The 26,749-nt window shown below is 33.2% G+C and overlaps 1 protein-coding gene across 3 annotated transcripts in view; it reads right to left on the reverse strand.

Annotated features, from left to right (window-relative positions):
- Positions 1-2,494: 2,494 nt before the first annotated feature.
- Positions 2,495-26,749, reverse strand: part of STXBP5 (syntaxin binding protein 5) — a 194,690-nt gene continuing 170,435 nt past the window's right edge. For all 3 annotated transcript variants that reach the window (XM_025382961.1, XM_025382960.1, XM_025382962.1), the window contains 3 exons: positions 19,801-19,912; positions 10,590-10,810; positions 2,495-8,234 (listed from right to left, as the gene is read on the reverse strand). In XM_025382961.1, the coding sequence (XP_025238746.1) occupies positions 8,193-8,234; positions 10,590-10,810; positions 19,801-19,912 (375 nt within the window). In that variant the 3' untranslated portion in view covers positions 2,495-8,192. The remainder of the gene's footprint in view (positions 8,235-10,589; positions 10,811-19,800; positions 19,913-26,749) is intronic.

Here is a 26,749-nt window from a genome sequence, read left to right on the forward strand (position 1 = left end):
ACAAAAGTTGTGTATCCAGGAGATTCAGATGCTCGAGTTGGAGAACCACTGCTTAGACTAATGGTATCTGCAGTCACATTGTTATTAAAGGAACATGGAGGTTTTCACTTTCTGAAATGTGGTCTTCTAGCTTTTGTACTCATGCAATGCTGTAATTTCTGGGCATCTTTGATCTTGAAAGCTAAAACACCTGGCTGCATGTGGTGGTCTATGCCTGTGATTCCAGCACTCTGGGAAGTCAAGGGAGGAGGATCGCTTGACCCCAGGGGTTCAAGACCAGACTGGAAAACATAGTGAGACCCTGTCACTACAAAAAAATAAAGATAAAGAACTTAACTGGACGTGGTGAGGCACACTTGTAGTCCAAACTACTTGGGAGGTTGAGGCTGGAGGATTGCTTGAACCCAGGAGTTCAAGGCTGCAGTGAGCCACGATTGTGCCACTGCACACCTGCCTGGGTGAGAGTGAGACAATGTCTCAAAAAATAAAAAAGCAAGCTGGATAAACACCCTAGTGAGGCAGCAGTGTGTTCTATCCCAACACACTCCTCCAGTGCTCTTAGGAGTTACAATTCTCAGCCTCAGCACAGTATTTCTTCTACATACTAATGTGTTTTGCTTTATCTGCTGATATTTTGAGTGTCTGGAGGTAACAAAGAGTAGGGATGGCATTATTGTATCTATAAACATTATTCACAAATCTACCCAGTATTTAGGAGGGGCAATGGGAAACAGAGGGATTGTATTATTTCCCTGTTAAACGGGCAAAGAAAAGTGCTCAGCTAAAATAAAACATACTAAAGAGTAAAGAGAATTGAGGTGAGAGGCATGGGGGGCAGGAACAGAACTGAAATGGAAGCAGCAGAGAGAAGTGTAAAGAAAGGTTCAGAGTTGAACTCAGCCAGGGAGAGATGAACAAAGAGGTCTCTTGTTTGGTGGGACACACACACACACACACACTCTCAACTTTAAATGAAGTCCTCAGACTTCTTTCCTTTCCTACTAACAGAATATTCTATTTTGTTGGAACCTTGTGAAATGCGTATCTTACTTTTATGCTGTTTTTGAAAGCAGTTACTTAAAAAAAGAAGCTATGGGGTTTTTAAAAAACAGTATAAAATCATATAAAATGACTAAAACTCAATGTTAGAATATTTCCATAAGTTTAAAGTTAACAGAATATACATTATTGATATTAAAAAGACAAATTGAATTTGAAAAAAATAGAATGACAGGTAAGTATTTTCTTATTTAAAAGATGTTTTAGTCTAAAAAGCATTTTGAAAGCTTTCCTTAAGGTACCTAACAAAACACTTTCGTACAAAAACTGAAAAAAGCATAAAAACAGGGCAAACATACAATTTTTGAACTAATGGAAGAAAATCAGAATCTTCCTGTAAACTCCTAGAAAATCAGAATCTTCCTGTAAACTCCTATGAAGGGTTACAATGACACATCAATTTTTATCTAAAGCAGTTGATAGCACTGTACCATTTACACAGGACATACCCAATATAATGTTCTTTAAAAAGGCATGACCAGAGACATGAAGACAATCTTCAGTTTTTAAAATTTTATCACTTTATGCCTCTATTTCCTAGAAAAACACTGAAAAAAATTTTATTATTATTCCATAATAAACCAGATCACTCTACCAAATTATTTACATAACTTTGTAATAACTTAGGAACATACTATCTGTTCCATATCTAAGAATGTTTAATAACTTTCTAGATAAAAAAAGTATCATGAAAATTATCCTTTGGAAACTGTTGTTTTTTCCCCTGTAAAATTGTACTGCAAGCACTTCTTGCTAAAGGCTCACACAGTGAGACGAGACTGCCACCATGTGGGATAAGCATGCATCACAATAAAAAATATATATTTCAAAATCAAATAATCCTTCAGTGTAATAAGAGAACTACCACATCTTTTATTCTAAAACACAATAGAAACAGTGGTAAGTACTGTTTGGTCTTCTTTACATTTTTCAAGATTCATTCATGTGATACTCATTTTTGGTACAAGTAGCTGGACACTGACACTCTGTGGAAACCATCCACATCCTTGCTACCCAAAGTATGTTCGAAGACCAGCAGCATCTATATTAGCTTGAAGCTTGTTAGAGATGCAAAATCAGGCCCCACCTCAAATGCACTGAATCAGAATCTGTATTTTAATATGATCCCCAGGTGATTCGTGTACACACTAAAGGCCAAGAAGCATGCAATTAGATTTCATTCCTATTTCTTACTCTCACCCTGTCTCCTTTACTCTCCATCCACCCAACACAGGGGTAGGTGTTTTTCACCAAAAACTCCAGATAGTCAAGAAAAATATAGTTGGTGTTACCTGAGTTATATGATTAGCTTCACTTTCAGTAAATGTGGAAATCTGTTTTTTTATCAATTATTTTCTTGGGTTATTAATAGATTAATTCCATAATTCAGAAAAAATTAGAACAAATTTTCCAGGAAAAGGGGCTTGTTTAGTTTCAGGAGAGATTAGAGTATTTTATTTTGCCCAATCAGAGCCCTTCAGCATAAAGAGACATTCATATACATATATATGAACATTTTCCAGAAACATTAATTTATAATACATTTTTTAAAATACCAGCTTAACGGTATTTATTTACAAAAATATTTCATTACCTAATTTTAAACTTTTTGCTGTGATGACAGTTTGTAAAGTACAGGAATGCAAAATAACTACAAAGTGTAACACGTTTTTAGTGTTTGCAATACTGCTTTTCTTTTTAGATGAAACAATACACAGATTTTTTTAAACCGTATTTCAAAATGCATATTCCAGCAATTACCTTTCAGATAGTTACTGGGACTGAGCAAGATTAAATAAAAAGTGCAGCAACTGAAAAACACCTGCAAGTTACAGTTTAAGGTATACACAAGCTAGAGCTCTATACCAAGCATGCTTGCCCCTGAAGTGGACAATGTTAGAAAAACTTAATCTTGCTCTTTTTCATATTGTCTTTTGGTAATGCATTTACAATGAACCAATAGTATAACTAGAAAGCAAAAGTGTTTTTCTGGTTCTAACTATCATGTGGAACAGAGGTCACACCTAACATATCACGGTACTATTTATTTACAAAAAAAAAAAAAAAAGTTAAAAAAATTAAAACATGATTTACCCTCTTTGCATTGCTTTCCATTGCTATGTTGATTCTATTTTCAACTCCTTACAATGTCTTCAGTTGAAGCAAAGTTTAGACAACACAAAACAAATTGCAAAAGTTAAAAAAAAAACCTACCAAATAAACAGGATTCCATTGCCATTAACCTATATCCATTTGAAATGCCTGAGTCAAACAACCTACAATAAATACTGGTTTATTTACATGACATACACTATAAAATTTTAAACGATGAGTCTCATTGTAAAATACTGGCAAAACTGACATTCATGATTTTCCTGATGTAAAGAATAAAGAGACCACTTACATGTAGCCCTGGACTACTGTACTCAATTTGTAAATGAATTGTGCCTATATTGTTAAAATTAATTTGTATTAGTAACTGAAGAAAGCAATGTTATAACCCTGGTAATTGGGAAGTTATTGAAATCATTTAATTCATCTGAGAAAGGTAAGCCAGTTTCTCCTTTTTTTCTTTTTTTTTTTTTTTGGTTATTTTTGATTGCAACAACTGTTTTCTGTCTACAGAACCTTTTTTAAAACTTCGGAGGCAGTAGTAAAATCATTAATATTCACAAGAAAAATAATCCCCATAGCACTTTACAAGAAATTGATCAGAGTGATGAAAAGTGCAATTAACAAAAGCTGTAAACCGTATCTTCACATTCATTTTCAAATGAAAAGAAAAATCTGTGGGCATACATTTCAATCCAAGAGAACAAATACCCTAAAAGGGAAAAGAAAAAAAAAAGGACATTTAAGATATAGGAGTGCTTTTTTATCCCCCAAAGTAAATACAGATTAAAAAGTCTAAGAATGTTGATCAAGTATCAAACTGATAAGGAACAAATTCTATAAACTACAAAATAAAAACCTTCATTGACAAAAATACATAAACTCTGTTTTCATTTTTGGAAATTTATTTTTAAAAAAGGTAGAAGAAAATACCTGGAAAACTATTTTAAATATATATATATATATATCTATATTTTAAAACAATAGTTAAGGTAGGCATCCAACAGCAAGCTGAAGCTATTGAGAGAGATCTTGCAATTATTGTTGTGGGCATTTTCCCCCAAAATAAAATTAATATTTGAAAATGCTCAATAGAGGGTTTTTTAAAGCACAGAAATGATATCTTTCCTGTTCATGTGTGAAGATTTTTAAATGATGTATGATTTTTTTTAAATTAATTGTATCTCGATATGAGATACCAGTATTTCTTATTATAAGCGTAAAACATAACTTTTTGTATGGATAATATACATACTTTTTAAGTACTTTGACTTAAACTTAACAAGTTCACCATTTTTAAAATTAAAGTACATTTATAAAAATTCCATTTTAAAACTAAAAGTATATTTTCTAGCAGTATGTATAAATATAACATGTTACTGTGTGATCTTAAAACAAATCTGAAAGTGTTGCAATAATTTAAGACCAAGAACACTGAAACATACAGCAGATTATTTTACTATTTTTTAAATCTATATAAAACCCTATTAAAGGTTTTAAAACTGATCAGTTTATTTAAGGTACAGCTAGCAGCATATTCATGATTTTGGTATGTTTTATACACATGTATCACTTGGTTTAAACTGAGCAATGTGGATTAAATGATAATAAAAAGTTTTCATTACCTAAAAAAGTGCAGAAAAAATTCAAGTTTAAAGTTCAGTGCTCTTTATTTTGCTGAAACAAATAAAATCCCAAAAGTTAAAGTGTAAAATAAACCTTTGCCACAAAAAATTTACCTTTGGATATAGCTTTTCTAATGTCACATGAGAAATGCCTTAAGCAAAACATATATGGAAGATAGAACTCAGGGTAAAACTTTGAACTCCGTGGTGTCTTCCACATATTCTTCCTTTCCTCAGCTGTTTCCCCAGCACCCCTGAACCTAAAAGTATGTAACACTTTCAGACTTGTTTAAAACACTCACATATCTACATGAAATAGCTTCAGAGGAACCTACAATTAAGAAGTTCTAAGCCAAAAAAAAATTGCTTCGTTCTTTAAACTACTGTACTTAATTAAATTGTAATATACTTACACATAATAACACAGACAAGTAGCAGCATTTTTCACATCCATAAAAAATCAAATGGAGAAGTTAGTAATAGCTCAGTCGAATCTATACCCATTTTTTTGGAAACACTTTGTACAATTGAAATGCAAAGCAAAAGTGTTAAGATTATGCAAAACTTTAAATGGATGTAATGTACAGAATTTGTCAGAATATAAGATTTCAAATAACTTTCTCAGCAAATATATATGGTTTTTAGTTTGAAAACTGAAATGACTGGATATATGGTACACACGGAAAAACCACTTCCTACTTACAAACTACTAATCATGAATACTTCAAGGATTTTACAGTCAAGGACAAATGCAACAAAACAATGAGGATATGGAGAGGGCACATAAAAATCTTTCATTTCTCTGATATTTTCTATTTTGACTTTATTTTTTTTTTTGGTCAGTTTTCCTGAAATCGTGGCTTGCTGGTGACTATTACTTTCTTAGTATTTAGAAAGAAAAAAAAATAGAGATGTTACCTCTCAAATTACAATAAATTCCCTGGGTTAGTTATTACTGCAGACTGTCTCTTATCTACAGACGGAATCAAGTATAACTCTAAGAAGCTTATTTCCTACACTCAAACATACTTCAAGCTTTCTAATCCTAACTGAGTCTCCCGTTTGTTGTGCATAATTTGTAGATTAATTTAAAAATTAAATAACTCAAAACACTGACTTAAGATTTTCTTACAAAATCTTGGAAATCTATGTAAGGTAAATGTATATACTTTTATATTTGAAAATAATTACAAGATTAGTTCATTTTGTATACAACAGGAAAAATGACAGTAAAAATGAAGTTAATATACAAATACATTTGTGTTATATAACACAAAATAACACAGCGAATTAAATAACTGCAGCTAATATGACCTTCCACAGAGATAGGGAACCAATCAGTATATTAATCTACATAATGTTTTTCAACTTCTTCAAATCCATAACTGTTGATTTTATTGATGACATTCACAAAACTGTACCTTTAAAATAGGACCTAACACTTCCTGTGACATATCATGGAACTATGGGTTTATTGGATGATAACACAAATTAAGCAATTTATAAGCTGCTGAATGTTCAGACAGCTGACATTAACTAAACAGAAATATGCTATTCATTGGTACTTTCTATAAATTCAAAAACTTTTGAATAGGGCTTATTTAAAAAATATTTCTTTTGGCTTGATCAATTATCTGTATCACACATATTTAGTCCCTACCAAATGATATTTAAAGTAAACTTTGATGTAAACTTTTGTATCTAGTAGTGCATGTTATAAAATGTAAACATAAAAGCTTTATTAATGAAGAGTAGAGGAAAATATGCATAACAGACTGTATGAAAAAGATGTCTGACACATTCCTTTAATGATCATATGGAGTAGAAAAACAACCATCTTGTTTACTATCAATTTGTGTTCTGATTATCTCTTAATGAAAAAACAAAATAATTTAAAGGAATTTTTTATAGAAGACAATATTTAAATTTCATTAACATTAATTTTAATGCTTCCATTTCGCTTCTGCTGGGTTGCTTTAACAACAATCAATAATCATCTTAGATTAGTCTGTATTCTGAGATTGCTTACTTCTAGATCTACTAGGTGGTTTCTTTCCTGTCCATAATGCTAGTCTATGAAACAATCATTCATTGTCCATTGCTGGTCTCGAATTGTATTATATTTCAATACAGAAATAATTTAGTTATCACAGTGTACATATTTTCCTTTCTTTTTGGCTTTTTGAAACCTTGAAAGGATATGTACAGATTTATAGAATATTTATACAGAAAATATTTTGTAGGTCATCAGACTAAACTCTTATATAATTATTGACAACAGATGCTTGTAATTTTCCATGCGATAGCATGTGCACTAAGATTTAATTGGCTCATCACCTGAGTGTATTGGAACAGTTAGCAAATAAAGGGCATTTTAAAAAGGGAGCTGAGCATTTTACTGAAATAATGAAAGGTTTTTTTTTTTAAGCAATTTTAATTAAAGAATGCAAAGGTACATTTGGTTAAACATTTTATAAAAATTCAAGCAAAATTAAAAACATAGCCAATTTCAACATTTCTACAAATTTAACCAGTGTTATTTTGGTCAAATCCACCTTTAGCTGAATTAATGAGAACAAGGACAAGGGACATTGAAGTATTCTCCTCACCACAATGGAGGTTTTTCTCACTTTCCACACTGCATAGCCACTACATGGAAACTCCCAGAATGATGAGCAATTCAGTCATGCTCTACACTTTTCTTTTCAATGAAAAGTGATGTATCTTCTTGTTTTGCTTTTGACAAAATATGAACTAAATACAAGTCTATAATAACAAGAATCCAAGAGTAGCTCATACACAAGTCAACTATGTGTATGTTTTTACTATTTAAAGCCCACCATTCAGCTTATTTGTCTAAAGAGATGATAACAGTTTGTTTCTTTTTCATTAATGATACTGATGACCAGTCAGTGTTAAGAGAGGGAAAGTCCAAGACAGCTGCTTATAATCCAGTCCAATGACACATATATAACTATTTCAGCTTCAAGACTTCTGACTTATTGCCTCTGCCCCAAACAGGTCAAACACTGACGGCAGATAAAATGGCACAAACCCTTTTGGCATATGAAAGTTTAATACAGGAATGATCCAGGATTAGTCCCTGCACCAGGTCTCCTCAGAATCCCCCTTGGTTTCTTCATCTGTCACGTGTGACCTGTTTAATTCCCAAATTGTCTACTCATAACTGGCACACATCATATACTCCATTTCGAGTGCGTGTGAACACTCCTCAGTTAAAGCCACATGACTGAGGTAAAACAGTGCATGATTGTGCTAGGAAAGAACAGTATTCAGTGATGAACATCCCTTTAAAGTTAACTTTTTTAAATAATGTAATAAAAATGGAAAACTTTTTTCCTTCTGGCTGAAGTTGGACTTATTGGATTCTGGTTGTCAGAACTGGTACCACTTCTTATCTTTGTATTTCAACATAATCTAAAGGGGAAAAAAAATAAGAAAAACATGTTTTTAAAATGCCAGAACAATAACCTTTATAAGCTATAAGTGATTTCTGTATTTTTCCAAAACATTATGTCATTCTGCAATATTCTGTAGTGCTACTATATTGCTTACTTGAAATCAACTTATTGAAAGCAGTAAGAACTATTCTGTTTAGAGGAAAAAATACGATATCCATTAAGAACTAGCCTAGAATTCCTCAGATTGCTTAGAAATGTGACATAATTTGGTGACCTAAGCTAGTAATATAAAAGTAAGATAATTTTTATTTTGTACTATGAATTAAAAATAATGCTTGAAGAACTGGGGAATTAAAGGTTGAAAATGCTACTCCTACTGCCATCTCAAATTTACTGAGCATCTACTCTGAGCCAGACACTGCATGACACAAGTTCCCTACTTGATTTCAGTCACAACCATTCTTGGGCTAGGCATTGTTTTTCTCTCCATTTAATACATGACACTGAAGCTTCTAGGGGTTGCCCAAGGTAATGCAGTGGTGAAAATGGAATTTGTGCCCAGGTAGTCTAATTAAAGAACCTGTGATTGTAACTACCTCAATGTACTGTCTTCCTTAGACTCTGAAATACAGCTCAAGAACAATTGGTAGAAGGGAAAGCTATCAGTGTAAGATTAAGTTCTTTCCTAAATATTCAGAGTGTGAATATATTCCAAAATTGACTGAAGTGCTACATGCTGTGGAGATCATACAATTGGGTGTAGGGTTATGACAACAAAAATCCTGACCTAGATTGACCATCACTAGCCTGTATGTGAGGTGCCTGTGGGTATAGTACAAGTAATCATAAAGGATCTCTGAACCTCTCTGAAGCCCTAGACAAATATCTTCCACGTCAAGTTACCTCTTCATGCATTCTAGGTTTCTGGATTTTTGAGCAAGGAGAAAATGACTTTTGATTGAAAAATTTAAAAAAGAGTTATCACTACTAATTGGGTGCTCAAATATAAAAACAACCTTAAAATTGTTTCTTCAGACAAATTCAAAATGTCCTCAAGGGCCTACCTAGGAACTAGATGTGTGAAGTAACCTAGTGTAAAGCATCAAGGAAAGGCAGGCCTGTGTGTCAAAAAGAAAAATGTGAATTTCCTGTAAAGACTTTTAAATTCAGCTTTTTAAGAGCACAGTGTGGTGTAAGGGGACCAATTGGGGATCCCTACTTTACAGCATATGTCTCTGAGCTCTATCATGACTTCCTAGGTCCCCCATTTCAAAATGCACCTCTTTACTCCTCCATATGAATTGGTCCACAAGGCGGACTTAGTATTATTTATTTAAATAAAAAGGTTTGTCAATTTTAGTTATTTATATCTACCTGGAAGACTCAAGGAGGCAAATTATATCTTTCTCTAGGACAAAGTGGTAGTAGACTCTGAGGCATTAAGAAAAATTAACATTGGGACAGGCGCGGTGGTTCACGTTTGTAATCTCAGCACTTTGGGAGGCCAAGGCTAACACGGAGACTATCCTGGCTAACACGGTGAAACCCCATCTCTACTAAAAATAAAAAAAATTAACTGGGTGTGGTGGCGGGCGCCTGTAGTCCCAGCTACTCGGGAGGCTCAGGGAGAATGAGGTGAACCCAGAAGGTGGACTTTGCAGTGAGCCGAGATCGCACCACTGCGCTCAAGCCTGGGCAGCAGAGTGAGACTCCGTCTCAAAAAAAAATAAAAAATAAATAAAAATAAATAAAAATTAATATTGGTATTGCATTCCTTAAGGAATAGTTGTAGTTGCAAAGCTGCTAGCTTTCTTACCAAAACCCTGAAGGTGGGCAGGTTCCTTCAAAATTTATAATCTTATAGTAAGAAACCAAAGGCTATTGGAGATACATTCCTTTTTTTTTTTTTTTTTTTTTTTTTGAGACGGAGTCTCGCGCTGTGTCACCCAGGCTGGAGTGCAGTGGCGCGATCTCGGCTCACTGCAAGCTCCGCCTCCCAGGTTCACGCCATTCTCCGGCCTCAGCCTCCCGAGTAGCTGGGACTACAGGCGCCCGCCACCACGCCCGGCTAGTTTTTTGTATTTTTAGTAGAGACGGGGTTTCACCATGTTAGCCAGGATGGTCTCGATCTCCTGACCTCGTGATCCGCCCGCCTCGGCCTCCCAAAGTGCTGGGATTACAGGCTTGAGCCACCGCGCCCGGCCGGAGATACATTCCTGTATGGTTCCCTCTGGTGGCAAAAATTAGGAATTTGCCATTATACAATGAATATATGCAAATTCATGTGTGTAGAATAGCTATAAAAATAAAATAACATTCACACTTGCTTTATCTAGGGCTTTTTGTTCAAATATCTGTTTGAGAGTCGTACCTCATGAGCATGTTTAGAAAATGACTCTGCACTTGATAACATGGCCGCAGTTCTTTCTTCCAGATCGCCAAGTTTCTGTCCTCTTTCATCTAGTGCCAACCTGGCTCGTGCTAATTCACCGACAACTCCAGAGGCTGCCCCTTTCACACCTTCAATGCCACCAGGGCCAGGAATATGCTGTGCAAGGCTCCTTGAAGCCTTTCCCGAGGACGATTCTCCAACTGAACACATTTGATAAATGAAAGTATAACTCAAAACATGAAAATTTTACTAATATAAAATCCTACTACATGATAGCATTAAAATACAATTTTTGGATTGAGTGGTAATATAATTGAAATAAAATTATGAAGTGAAATACGCTTAATACATGCTTTCTTTTGTTGGTTTAATATTGGTTTAATAATTTTTAGATACTTTTTCAAACATGAAAAAACACAATGTACATTAAATACTCTATACTAGTTCATACAGCAGGACTTATGCAAAAAAGGAGCTGGTAAATATTTAATGAAACACATAATAGGTATATTGATACCAATTTATATAATGGCAAAAACTGCTCTTTTGTATGCAAAAAATGAAAGATAAAGATATTTAGCTTCAAATATACAGATTTAAATTTAAATATACCGATTTGATTATGTTTATTTACTCCACACTTCCTCTTACTTAAAAATATACTATGCTTAGGCTCAGAAGTAAAGATAATTAAATAATTTATTTAGTAGTCTATTTCAGTCTCCAAAAATTATAGGCATGCTATATTCTTTTCTTTTTCTCCATTTATCTTGTCACTTACCAAATGGATCACATTATTCCTTCAAAAGATCTTGGGATTCACTCTTTTCTTTCCTTTTGCTATCCAGATTTTTTTTTACCTAACACTTAGATCACTGTAAAAGTCTTAAATTCTTTAAAGGCTAACCCCAAGTTTCCTGGTTCCTCAGCTTACATTTCTTTCTTTCCTTTTTCTTTAAATATAACTCATATACCACATTTGCTCCTTTAAAGTGAATACATTGGTGATTTTTACTTTATTCACAAGGCTGTGAATCACCATCACCACTAATGAATTCCAGAGCATCTCATCACTGCAAAAGAAGCTCCAGGCCTGTTAGCAGCCACTTTCCATTTCCACTCTTTGCAGTTCTTGGCAATCACTAATCTACTCTCTGTCTCTATAAATTTGCCTATTCTGAGTATTTCATTTAAATGGATTCATACAATAGGTGGCCTTTTGAGCTGGCTTCTTTCACTGAGAGTAATGTCAAAGGTTATTGATGCTGTATCATGCATCAGTACTTCATCCCTTATTATGGCTGAATAACATATCATTTTATGGATAAAGTATATTTTGCTTATTCATTCATCAGCTGATGGACATCTGGGTTGTTTCTACTTTTTGGCTATTATGAATAAAGCTACTATGAACAGTTATACAAATATTTGGGTAAATGCATGTTTTCAATTTTCTTGGGTATATGCCTAGGCATAGGATAGCTGGGTGATGTGATAACTGTATGTTTAGTTTTTTAAGGAACCATCAGAGTTTACCAAAGAGGGTGCATCATTTTACATTTTGACCAATAATATATGAGGGTTCCAATATCTCCACATTCTTGCCAACATTTGTTATTGTGAATCTTTTTGATGACATCCATCCTAGTAAGTGTGAAGTGGTATCACATTGTGGATTTGACTTGCATTTCCCTAATGACAAATGATGTTGAAGATCTTTTCATGCATTCATTTGTCATTTGTATATTTTCTTTGGATAAATATCTATTGAGGTTGATATGGTTTGGCTGTGTCCCCACCCAAATCTCATTTTGAATTGTAGCTCCCATAATCCCCATGTGTCATGGGAAAGACCCAGTGGGAGGTAACTGAATCATGGGGGCAGGTTTTCCCATGCTGTTCCCATAAGAGTAAGTCTCACAAGATCAGGTCTTATGCTTTTATAAAGGGCAGCTCCCCTGCACATGCTCTCTTGCCTGCTGCAATGTAAGATGTGCCTTTGCTCCTCCTTGGCCTTCCGCCATGTTTGTGAGGCCTCACCAGCCATATGGAACTGTGAGTTTATTAAATGTCTTTTTCTTTATAAATTACCTAGTCTTGGGTATGTCTTTATTAGTAGCATCAGAATAGACTATTACACAGATCCACCTAAAAATTGATCTATTTGTCTTCTTAAGAGTTCTTAATATATTGTGGACACTAGACCTAATCTGATAACAGGTATGTGATTTGCAGATAATTCATCGCATTCTTTGGATCATCTTTTCACTTTCTTGATAGTATTCTTTGAAGCACAAAGTTTTAAATTTTGATAAATTCCAATCAATATTTTTTTTCCTTTGGTTGCTTGTGATTTAGGTGTCATATCTTAGAAACCACTGCCTAATCCATGGTTATGCAAATTTATACCTGTTTTCTTCTAAGACTTACAGTTTTAGCTCTTATATTGAGATCTTTGAGCCATTTTGAATTAATTTTTGTGTGTGGCGTGAAGCTGGGGCCCAACATCGTTTTTTTTTTTTTTTTTTTTTTTTTTTTTTTTTTTTTTTGCAGGTGACTATCTAGTTATTCCAACATCACTTGTTGAGAAGACCATTCTTTGGCCACATAATTTTCTTGGCATCCTTTTAAAAAATCAATTGACCATAAATGGATGAGCTTATTTCTGGACTCTCAACTTTATTTATCTTTATGGTAGTACCACACTGTCTTGATGACTATAGCTTTGTAGTAAGTTTTGAAAATAGAATGTTTTAGTCCCTCCAGCATTTTTCTTTTTCAATATTTGTGTGTGTGTGTGTGTGTGGCTATTTTGAATTCTTTGAATTTTCATTTGAATTTTAAGAACAGCTTATTGCTTTCTGAAAAAAAAAGTTATGATTTTGATAGGAATTGTGCTAAATGTGTAGATCAATTTGTGGATACTGCCATCTTAACAATGTTAAGTATTCTAATTCATGAACGTGAGATGTTGGTCCACTGACTTACATCTTGGTTTCTCAAAATGATATTTTGAAGTTTTTACTGTATATGTCTTATACTTCTTTGGTTAAATTATTTCTAACTGGTTTATCTTTTTGATACTACTATAAATGAAACTGTTAATTTCATTTATGAATTAGTCATTGCTTGTGTATAGAAATGCAATTCATTTTCTATATTGATCTTGTATCCTGCAACCTTGCTGAAACTGTTTATTAGCTATAATTATTTTTGTGTGGATTCCTTAGGATTTTCTATAGATAAGATTACATCTGCAAATACAGACAGTTTTACTTCTTCCATTCCAATTTGCATGCCTCTTACTTGCTTTTCTTGCCCAATTTCCCTGGGTAGAGCCTCCTTTCCTATGTAAAATAGAAGTGGTAAGAGCTCTTTGAATATGCATATAAAACTTATAATTAGCTATACATTTTTGGAAGGATTTTGATTAGAACTGCATTAACTGTATATGTGTATATATACATACACACATCAGTTTTGAGATAATTAGATATACATTTTTGGAAGGATTTTGATTAGAACTGCATTAACTGTATATGTGTATATATACATACACGCACCAGTTTTGAGAGCATTGGTATCTTTTATTGAATCTTCCATTCCATGAACATGGTATACTCATTCATTTGTTTAAATCTTTAACTTCTCTCAACAAAGTTTTCTAATTTTCTATTTTTCCCATGGAGATTCTGAACATGTTCTGTTAAGATTTATTTCTAGGTACTGAATTAAAAGAAACACTATGGGTGATAGGCAGAGTAATGTCTCCCTTCCCCCACAGATGGCTACATTCTAATCCCTGGAACCTGTGATTATGCCATGCAGATATGACTAAGGACCCAGATACAGAGTTCATCTTGCATTATCTAGGTGAGCCTAACCTAATCACATGGGTCCTTAAAAGCAAAGAGGTTTTTTTTTTTTTTTTTTTTTTTTTCTGTTGTGGGCAGAAAGAGATGTGGCTTTCAGAAAAATAGAGATATGCAAGGTTGTTGGCCTTGAATATTGACAATGGGACCAGAAGCCAAGGAAAGTGGATGGTCTCTAGAAGCTAAAAAAGGCAAGGAAATGGATTCTCCCCTGAAACCTCAAACAAGAAACACAGCCCTGGGAACACCCATAAGACCTGTGTTGATTTCTAACCTATGGAATTGTAAGATAATACATTTGGGTTCTTTTAAGCTAGTAATTTTGTGGTAATTTGTTATAGCAGCAACAGAAAACTAATACAAAGAGTAATTTTAAACATTTCATCTTTTATGATTGTTAATATGAATTAAATTTTATTTTTGTATATGATTACATCTAGTAAGTTTGGTAACCTCTGTTATTTCTAACAATTTAGCTATAGATTCTTTTGGTTCTTCTAAATATGTCATCATATCAATCATTTGCAAATGACTGTTTTGTTTTTTGTTTTCTATTATAGTACTTCATTTTTTCTTCCCTTTCCACACCCTCTAGGGACTTGAAAAGAATGCTGAATGTATGTGTTAATAGTGGGCATTATGTGTCATCCCTAATTTCAAAGGGAAAGTTTTTAATATTTAATATTCCTACATTAAGAGTGACATTTGCAATTTAGTTTCTAGGAGTCTCTATCAGGAATTGCTACTGAAATTTTAAATGACAAATCAACTTTGAATTCCTGGTATAAACCAAACTTGGTCTTGGTATATTATCTTCATTACATATTATTTGCTATCTTAATATTTTATTTCAAATTTTCTATCTATAAATGATTTTTGTCTTTGTTTTTTCCTTTCTAATACTATTCTGGTTTTTGGTATCAAGGTTGTGTTAGCCTCATAAAATAAGCTGATGAGTGTACCTATTTTTTCCTATCTTTTGGAAGTTTGTGTGAGAGTTATTTTTTCCCTAAATATTTGGGAGAAGTATTAGTGAAGTCCAATTTGTACCAGAAGTTTACTTGTAGAAAGGTTTAAAATGATGGTTTCAATGTCTGATAGTTATAGTACTATTAGGGTTTTTATCTTTTTGTCCATTTTCGTTGTTGTAATTTATAAAATTCCATGAAAAATAAAGTTACACGTTACATTCTCTTATTTTTACCTTCAGTGTCATTCCTTTTTTTTTTTTTTTCCTAATAGCATCTACTTATGCATTTCTTTTTTTGTGCTCGGTTTCACAAGAGGTTTATCATTTTTATTAGACTCTCAGAGAATCAACTTCGGCTTTTGTTATGCACTGAACAGTTGTGCCCCCTCCCCACCCAGTCATATGTTGAAATCCTTCCCTAACGTAATGTCAGAATGGGACCTCTGGGAGGTAATAAGGGTACTGTCCTCATCAATGGGATTAAAGCCCTTAAAAAGGGGCCAGAGAGGTAGCTTGCTCTCTTTCCCCCAGGTGAGAATGCAGCCAGAAGGCTGTCTGCAAGCCAGGAATAGGGCCCCCAAACAACTCAATCCTGCTGGCACCTTGGTCTCAAACTTCCAACCTCCAGAGCTGTAAGAAATAAGCTTCTGTTGTTCAAAAGCCATCCAGTCTATGGTATGTTGATATAGCAGCCTGAACTAAGACAGCTTTGCTAATTTTTGTATTGCATTTTACTATTTCATTAATACCGTAATCTTTTTTATTTGGTTTATTTTGCTGTTTTTCTAACTTTTTGAGATGAATGCTGAGTTCACTCATTTTCACGTTTTCTTTTTCAAATACTAATATGTATTTAAGATTAAAATTTTCACTCTTAATTATTACTTCAGTTACATACCAATGGTCATAAATTCTTTGACACAAGGGTTATCCAAAGTATATTTCTTTGTTTTCAAACATGAGGATTTAAACTTTGTTATTGATTACAAGCATAACTGCACTGTGATCAAATTGTATACACTGAAGTTATTTTAATTCTCTGAGATTTATTAATTGATATAACTGTTTGTTATTAAATCTATATTTAGAACTTCTTACGATGATTGAGAAACTGTTTCTTCTATTAGTTATGTCAATATTTGTTTTTATATATTTTGAAGTCAAAATAGTAGGTGTATTCAAATGCCTTAATGTCTAATTTTTCTTATATTAATACAGTTATACCAGCTGATTCTTCATTTGTGTTTATGCTTTTCCATCTTTTTAAATTTCAACCTTTTTGTGACCTTATGTTTTATATGTGTCCCCATAAACAATGTACATTTCTTTCTATTTAATTAATTAATTAATGTATTTTTAGAGACAGGCTCTTGCCCTGTCACTCAGGCTGGGACAACAGTAGTGTGATCACGGCTCATTATAGCCTCAAACTCCTGGGCTCAAGTGATCCTCCTGCCTCAGCTTCATGAGTAAGTGGGTCTACAGGTGCATACCACCACTAAATTTTTAAATTTTTTGTAGAGACAGGGGCTTGTTATGTTGTCCAGGCTGGTCTCAAACTCCTGGTCTCAAGCAACCCTCCCGGCTAAGCTTTCCAAAGTGCCAGGATTGCAGGTATGAGCCTCGGCACCAGCTTTCTTTTCTTTTCAAATTTAGTCTAAAAATTTTTGTCTTTTAGCTGAAACATTTATTCTGCCTACATTTACTACCATTATTTATATTTAAGTTAAACCTACCATGCTTTAGGTACTATGTTTATCCCATCTGTTTTGTATTCTCTCTTTTTTTGCTTTGTTTTAGAATGACTGTGATTTATCTGCTATTCATCTGGAAGTTAAGGTCTATTTTTCTAAGTTTTACAGGTTATCCTATAAATTACATGCATCCTTAACTTATCAATACCAATGAACACTTTTTACAAGTTTCCCCCAAAATTCAAGAATCTCAGATCACCTTAAATCCATTTACTCTTTCTAAACTCCTTAATGTTATGACATATTTTGGGCCATGTTGTTGTTTGTGTATGTGTGTATACATACATATGCCATACACCTTTATTTTGCAGTTTATAAAGATTATATTAATTATATTTATGCACACATCACTTTCGTTCCAAATCACTGTCTCTGACATCCCATCCAAGATTATTTTCCTTTTATCTGATGTGTACCCTTTAGAACTCCCTTTAGTGTGACGGCGAGGTTTACTTATTTATTTGTCTAAAAATGTCTCATTCTTAAAGAATTTTTGTGTATAGAATTATGGATTAAATAGAATCAATATAATTTTCTGTCAATATACAGAGGATCATCTTACTATCTTTGGCTGTTGAGAAGTCATGTATCAGTCTCTATTTGTTAAAAAATACCTATAATTTTTCTCTAGCTACATTAAAGATTTTCTCTTGGTCTCTGGTGTACTATATTTTAATGAGATTAGCTAATTGAAAATTTTTAACAACATCACTGGAATTAATTAGGCTTCTCGAATTTGTGGATCCCTATCATGTATCAATTCTAAAAAGTTTTCTGACTTATTTCATTCATATATATATATATTCTTTTTTGCAGTCCTATTTCCTTCTTGAGAAGGTCTAAACATATGTTAGATCTTCTCATAGCAACTTCTTTTTTTAATCCTCTCCTACATGTTTTATTTTGTTTGTTTCTTTGTCCTGTATTTTGGATGATTTCTCCTAACCTATCTTTAAGTTACATAATTCTTTCTTCACTTTTGTCTAATTTGTAGTTAAGCCTATCTATTGGGTTTTTAATTTTAGTTTTTGAGTATTTCAGGTCTAGAATTTCATGCTGGGTTTTTTCACATCTACTGCTATTGACTTTTACAGTTTTCAGTTACCTGAAACAATGTTCAGGCATGATATTTATCCTCTTGAACACAATAACTATGAATAATTATTTTATAGTCTGTGTCTGAAAATTCCAACATGTGAAGTGCCTATCCTTCTGCCTTTTCTTTTTTATTAATCATGCTGTTGACTCCTAGTGTTCCTGGTTATCTGTGACTGGTTTCTGGTCATCTATGTTCCTGGTTATCTATGACTACATATTTGAAAAATTATTTGCAGAGATAATTCGAGGACTCGGAATACACTATATTCTTTTTGAGATCATTTTTTTCATTTGCTTCTGCCAGGAGCTAGGGACTCTAGCAGTCTGGAAAAATCTTAATTAACAATTAACACTGAAGATGTCACAGGCCACCCAGATATTTGAAGCTGAGCTTAAAGTCATGTGTGTGTACGTGGCAGGTGGACGTGGGCAGTTTATTCGCAGTTCACCCTTACTCTCATAGTCCTTTGGTGTCTTTGCAAATAGCAGGAGTTATTTCAGGGTCCCCACTCTTGCCAGGCTGGGAAGCCCATCTTGCTAGCCCTAGCACAGCTTAGTACCTCAGCCTCATTAGCAAAGCACTGCAGAGTCAAAGTGCCCCAAGTTGCCAGGCTCTCTGCTCTGGGCTTCTTTCCCCATGGATACTGTTCTTGAAAATTCCTTACTGTATGATTACTTCCTTGATGTTTTTAACAAATTTTAGAAATACGTTTTCTAAGTCTTATATAACTTTATAAATTTTCCTCAGTAAGAATTTTATTCCAAATTATCAGTCCCCACTGACTTAAGCAGTCTTCATTTTTAAAGCTGAAATAAAACTATAGAGCAATCTTCTGGGTAAGTTAAAAAAAAAATTCATTGCACTGCTACTTACTGCTATTTAATGTTACAGTTTTTCTAATTAGTCAAACAAACATGAAACAACAATTCTAAATATTTTAGCAAAAAAGAAAAAAACTCAAAGGATAGATAATAGCTGCCATTTATAAGAAAGGTCAAGCATTCCCTGATTCATTAGTTCATTCAAGGACAAACTGTTTACTTGTATCAACTACGTGGAAGGTACTAAATGAACCAGAAGGTTTCTTTTATTACGAAGGTTAAATGAACTAGAATAGTTTTTAGAGGTTTTGAAAGATAGATTAAATGTTAAAGTAAAAACTTTTCAAAGTTAAGGTTATCAGTTAAAGAAAATCATAGCATTAAAACAACATCGCACTTAATGAAAATAAAATAAGTACTTTCTAAATTATTTACTTAAAGTTGTGAATATTACTTTTTAGTATCGGAAGTTGTTCTGATTTTGGTTCCTTGAGTAAAATATTTCCCTGATTTGGGATAGAATAACAGAAAATAATTTTATGTATTTTGTTAAAACGTGGAAATAGTAATTGTGACAAAGAGAAAAAAGTGAACATAATTTACAGGTATAAAAAATTCGTATGGCTTGTTTCTGTTTTATAGATATATTATCCGAATTAAATAAATCAACTTACATAATTCTTCTCTGTCAAGAGACTGTGCACCACCTCCAAATAAGCCTTTAAAGAATCCCCTGTTTGGTGCTTCAGGTGTTTCTACAGGAGTGAAGAGTTCACCCAACATTTCCTTTAAAATTAAAACAAATTGTAACTGTTAAAATTTCAGGGAAACTGAACTATAATTAACAAAAGTATCACTGTAAACTCTTTTAACTTAAGCTTAGAACATTACCTGTTGAGATTCACTATTAATGAGCACACGTCCCATGATCGGATACAGAACATGCTGATTTATTCCAACACCAAGTTTCTAAAACTAAAATATGACTTATTTGCTGCTTGCCCCTTTCACTAGATCACTTTCTTTGTTTGCATTTGAGGCAAACAGTATTTTTGCGTAAGAGTGTCAGGAGATTCTAATCTTTAAGATGACATTTTCATATAACTCGTATGAATTGATAATAGGATTAATAATTACATTAGAAAGACTTTTTTTTTTGAGACAGTCTCACTCTGTCACCCAGGCTGGAGTACAGTGGAATGATCTTGGCTCACTTGCAGCTTCTGCCTCTGGGGTTCAAGTGATTCTTGTGCCTCAGCCATTGAGTAGCTGGGATTACAGGCACACGCCACCATGCCTGGGTAATTATTGTATTTTGTAGAGTCAGGTTTTGCGCCATGTTGGCCAGGCTGGTCTTGAACTCCTGGCCTCAAGTGATCCACTCGCCTTGGCCTCCCAAAGTGCTGTACAAGCGTGAGCCAACATGCCCCGCCAGAAAGACTTTTTAATAGCAAGTATAAAAGTCCAGTGTAATAATGATGATATATAGTTCTGCAATTATAACCTTTAGCTGAGTCAGAAAATTTGTAATTTAGACACCAACTTTTTCTCTCATAAACACATGCTAGAAAGAGAATTATGCCAACATACACCTGAAATTTCAGAAATCTGGCAGAGAGATGGGAACTCTTCCTTGTACGTTATCAGATTTTTCTGAAATTACTGTCACTATTTCTCAGAGCACAGAAATGGTAAAAGTCAGAAGAAAAGTAAGATTGCTGACATGTTACTGGTTTTGTTGACAATACATAAAGAGGAAAGAAAATTTTTCTAAGAAAAGGATGGTAGCGGCAGGGTGCGGTGGCTCACACATGTAATCCCAGCACGTTGGGAGGCCGAGGTGGGCGGATCACAAGGTCAGGAGTTCGAGACCAGCCTGACCAACATAGTGAAAGACTGTCTCTACTAAGCATACAAAAATAAGTAGGGCGTGGCAGCGTGTGTCTGTAATCCCAGCTACTTAGGAGGCTGAGGCAGGAGAATCGCTTGAATCTGGGAGGCGGAGGTTGCAGTGTGCCAAGATTGCGCCACTGCACTCCAGCATGGGCAGAAAAGGATGGTAGCAACATTTATATAGGAGTTCTGCTATACTCTGGTATTATTACATCATTATAGTTGGAATAAAAGTATGTATTTTTCATGGTTTTTTCCTTAGGGCTGGGCTAAGCAGGCTGGTAAAGGATGTTTAGGTTTTCTTTTAGACATATCCATATTAATGTTATCCCTCCACCCAGATTGCAAATGGGAGGAGATAACTATTAACACTACATAACAGTTTTATTTATAAGGCTGAAGTGGACTGAAGTCCTCACGTTTTTATTTTCTTTCCTCTGGATTTCTGTAAAGTGTAGTAAACCTAGAATAAAACACTTTCTGAATTCAATAAATCAAACTTGTTAAAACCCACTATAGAATATACTGATATCTATTATTATATTGAAATTTATATTAAACTCTATAACAAAGGAAATTTTAGGCATATTTTAAATCTTTTAAAAACTGTATTTCACAGATTCTAATTTAAACTATATGTATTAAATCATTATAATGCAAAAAAAATCAATAACAGCAACTAGCTATCATTTGGGTGTCTCATGCTAAATCAAAAGAAGAATATGACATAAAAACAGTGATAGTTTAAAGGCATGCTTTTAAAAAAATTTTACCTCATTTTAGAATTATGGTTTGTACTTCTTATTTGGTGTTTAATGAGCTTACAATTTTACAAAGGTAAAGTAAGAAATATAAAAACACTAGATTAAACTCATTATATTCTCTGAAGTAGAATGATTACAAACTTTGGAACCAGATGGATCTGGATTTGATTCTCAATTTCTGCCTTTTACTAGCAGAAGACTCTTAGTCAAATTAGTCTGTCAAAGAAATGGCTTCTTCAACTTTAAAAGGGGGAGATAATGATAACTGCCTCTCAGGAATATTATTAGCATTAAAGATAATGAGCATATAAAGTGCCAGGAGTAGACATCAATAGTGTATGTACAGAAGTAGAAAGATCACATAGAGATGAAACCAATTAGAAAATACCCAAGTCATTTATCCACAGGTTAATATTATGAACAGACATCTTTAAAGGGAGTTGAAAATTCAGTGTTTCTTAGAGTCTAGATTATCTGCAGTCTTAGTATAAAGGTTTTGGGAAGTACATAAAATAATATGTACAGGTATTTTTTTCACTTCTATTTAAATAAGGATTTTGATTATAAGTAAATCTATTATTCAGAATGATTCATGTTAATGCTAGTAAATGTTGGTGAAATCTAAAACAGATTTGTAATTTCTGTGATCTTGCTACATCTATTCATAGTAGACAGGATTTCTGAAACAAGACATTGGACTTAATTACTCTTCTAAAATATAAATATTCAGAAATAAATATACTTGTCCGATTTTAGACTCTTGCATATCATTTGTTTTGCATGTGAGCTAACAAGGTTAGAATGGCATTATTTAGGACTAATTTCATGAATGGGTCAATGTATGGGCTTTCGTTATCCACACATTGAATGCCACTACAAAGTCCCGTATAGTGCATCAAATAATCACTGATTTTAATCATTTTAAGAAAACTTTATATTGTAAGAGTATTGAGTCTGAAAAAATAAATATCTCCAGGATAAGCACACAGCAATAAACTTCATAATGAACCTACACAATATATATGAGAAGCTAAGCAGTTCAACTGACATCAGTTGTTTACAGTGATTGCTTGGGGTTTTGTTAATAAATTATAATCCGGAGGTGCTTACCAAAGTAAAGTTACTTACTTAGTTGCTTTAAACTGAATTAATTGGTATGTTCCAACTCTATGATTACAGCAAATTTTGGTTAGGGTTCACAAATGAATATAAATAGTCCATTTGAAAAACATAGTTTATTGTAAATTATCTTTGTGTTTTTCACTATGGTATAGTTAAAAATAATGCTGTAAAAAGAAATTTAAGTATTTCAATCTATAAACATACCATTGACTAACTGCCCGTCAAAGACAATTAAAAGTCCTGAATCCATAATCTTTTAAACAGCTTTCCTGAAGTATAATTGACATACAAAAACTGGCAGATATTGGACATGTACAATTTGGTGAGTTTTGACATATGCATATATGCATGAAACCACCACCACAATCAACACTGTGAATATATCCATCACTCCCAGGTTTTCTTCTGCTCCTTTGTAAGACCTTCTCTAATTCCTTCTTTACCCCCCATATCCAAGTTACTGCTGATCTGCTTTCTATCACTATTATTTGTATTTTCTTGAGTTTTTATATAAATAGAACAACATGTACTCTTTTTCTTGGCTCCTTTCATTAAGCATAATTATTCTGAGATTCATTGACGCTGCTGATTGTATCGTTCACTCCTTTGTATTGTTGACTAGAATTCTACTGTATGATAAAATGCAATTTGTTTTTCCATTCATCTGTTGAGGACATTTGGGTGGTTTCCAGTTTTTGGCTATTACAAATAAAGCGGTTATGAATATACATTTCCTTTTAATAATAATAAAAAAAACTATGAATAAAATGGCTGGGCCCTTGGCTCATGAATGTTAACTTTAAAAAAAAAAAACTCCTAAACTGTTTTCCAAAGTGGTTATACTTTTTTACGTTCCCATCAGCATTGTATGGAGTTCTAGATCGTCTATATCCTTGCCAAAACTTGGCATGGTATTCTTTTTAATTTCAACCACTCTCATAGGTGTTTAATGGTATCTCACTGTGGTTTTAATGTGCAGTTCTCTAATGATAAATAATGTTGAGCATCTTTTCATGGTGAGCTTTCTTTTTGAATATTCTGGCTATGTTTTTATTGAGTTGTTTCTCATCCTTCTTCTGAGTTTTAAGGGTCATTCACATATTTTAAAGACAAGTCCTTTATTAGATATATGTTTTGCCCAGATTTTCTTCCCATCTATAAGCTATCTTTTCATTTTCAAAAGCGTCTTTTGAAGAGCAGAAAGTTTAAGTTTTGTTGAAGTTATCAATTTGTTCTTTTATGGATGGTGCTTTTGGTGTCATAGCTAAGAAATCTTTTCCTAAAATAAGGTAAGAGATGTTTTCTTACATCTCTTTCTAGAAGTCTTGTAATTTTGGGGTTTCCATGTAGGTCCATAATACATTTTCAATAAATTTTGGTTTATGGTGTGAAGAGTGGATCAAAGCTTATTTTTTTTGCATTTTAATATCCAATAGTTCCAGCATTACTTGTTGAAAGGGCAATTCTTTCTCCACTGCATTGCCTTGTGCTTTCCTTAAAAAAACCAGTTGTCCATGTATATGTTTATTTCTGGATATTCTATTCTGATCCATTCATCTTGATGCCAAAAATACCATTCTCTAATGATTACTGCAGCTTTATAATAATTCTTGAAATAAGGTTGTGTTAGGCCTTCCATTTTTTTCAGAGCTGTTTGGTGTATTTTAGTTCTCTTGCATTTATGTATGAATTTTAGGATAAACTTGTCAATTCCTACTAAAATTTCTAAAAAAATTTTTAAATCTTTAAAAATTTCTTTTATTAATATTTTATAGTTTTTCAGTGTAGAGATCTTTCATTTTCTGTTAGATTTATCCCAAAGTATTTCATAGTTTTGCTATTATAGATGGTATGGTTTTTAAAATATCAATTTCCAAATGTTCACTACTAACATATAGAAATAAAATTATTTTTATATATTTATCTCATATCCTACACCCTTGCTAAACATACTGAGTAATTCTAGTAACCTTTATGGTAGATTTTATTAGATTTCCTATACTGATGATCATGTCATTGTGAATAAAGACAGTCCTTTTCCTTTTCTTTTCCTTGCCTGAGTGCACTGGTTAAAACCTTAATTACAATACTGAATGTAAGTGGTGAGAGTGAACATTCTGTAATTGCTGATTTCAGGAAGAAAGAATTAGTATTTCATCACTAATATTATTTGAGATGTGGGTTTTTCTTACATGTTAAGTTTTCTTCTATTCCTTGTGTGTAGAGATTTTTAAAAATCAGGAATATTTGTTAGATTTTGCCACCTGCTCTTTTTCTTTTTTTAAGCTTTTTAATAAGATGGATCACAGTGACTGATTTTCAAATGTTAGGTCAATCCTACTTTCCCGGGATAGGTCTCACCTGGTCATAATGTATTATCCCTTTGATATATTGCTAAATTCAACTTGCAAAACTTTTTTTTTTTTTTTTTTTTTAACAAATTTTGCTTTTATATTTGTGAGAGATACTGGTTTATATGTAGTTTTCTTTTCCTATAATGACTTGGTCTAATTTTGGTATCAGGTTAATGCTTCCTTTATAGAATAAGCTGGGAAGCAATCCTAATTCCGTTTTTGAAAAAGTTTGTGAACTGATATTATTTCTTCCTGAAATGTTGATAGAGCTCATCATTGAAGCCATCTAGGCCTGGTAATTTCTTGGTCCAAGGTTTCTAACCTCAATTTCAATTTATTTAATAGATACAGGACTATTTAGGTTATCTATTTTTTCTTCAGTGAGGCTTGGTAATTTGTCTTTCAAGAAATTTCATCTAAGGTTTTGAGTATTTTTGGCATAAACTTGTTAATAATATTTCCTTTTTATCTATTTCATATCTACAGTATAGTAATGAGACTTCTCTTATTACTGATATTAATAATTTGTAACTTCTTTCTTCCTATGGCTTGAGATTAATTTTATTGGTTTTGGTTTCATTGATGTTTTTGGTTTCATTGATATTTTTCTATTGTTTCTTTGTTTTCCACTTGTTTATTTTTTGTTTTCTTGTGTTTACTTTGTGTTTAATTTGCTTTTCTCAGTTTTTTAAAGTGAAAGTTGACATCATTGCATTGAGACTTCCTTCTTTTCTAATATAGGTGTTTTAGTGCTGTAAGTTTGCCAAGTTCAAACACTGTTATTTTTCTGTCGTTAGGCTTTCAAGTTCACGTCTTTTCTTCTGCAATGTGAAATCTGCTGTTAATGCCATTTAGCATATTTTTCACCTCAAATACTATAGTTTCTCATCTTTAGAAGTTGATTTTATTTTTGAATCTTTCATGTTTCTAACTTTTTGAACATACGGAACGCAGTTATAACTGTTTTAATCTCCTTCTGTGTGCCAATTCTGGTATGCATGTCAGTTCTGGTTTGGTTTCTGTTGATTGTTCTCCTCGTGATGGGTCATGGTTTTCTGTCTCTTTGCATGCCTGGTAACTCACTGGATACCAGACGTTGCGATTTTTACCTCATTGTGTGCTAAATAGTTTTTACTTCCTTTAAGTTTTCTTGAATTTCATTCTGACAGAAAACATTTTCATCCTTTTGAGTGTAGCTTTTGCGATTTGTTAGGCATGTCTGGAGTAGTGGCTGATAATGGACCATTCAAGGATATAAGGTCCGAATTTCTGGACCGGCAAATATTACCTGGCAAGGAAAAGGAGTCTATGCAGATGTGATTAAGTATCTTGCTCTGGGGAAATTATTCTGGACTACTGAATGGGTTATAATCCAATTACAAGTGTCTTTTTAAGAGACAGAGGGAGAGAAAGATTTGAAACACAGAAGAGGAGGTAATGCAGCCATAAAGGCAGAGATTCCAGTGATGTGGCCCAATGTCAAGGAACAC

This window comes from Theropithecus gelada, chromosome 4 (assembly GCF_003255815.1).
Source record: "Theropithecus gelada isolate Dixy chromosome 4, Tgel_1.0, whole genome shotgun sequence".
Classification (NCBI taxonomy): Eukaryota; Metazoa; Chordata; class Mammalia; order Primates; family Cercopithecidae; genus Theropithecus; species Theropithecus gelada.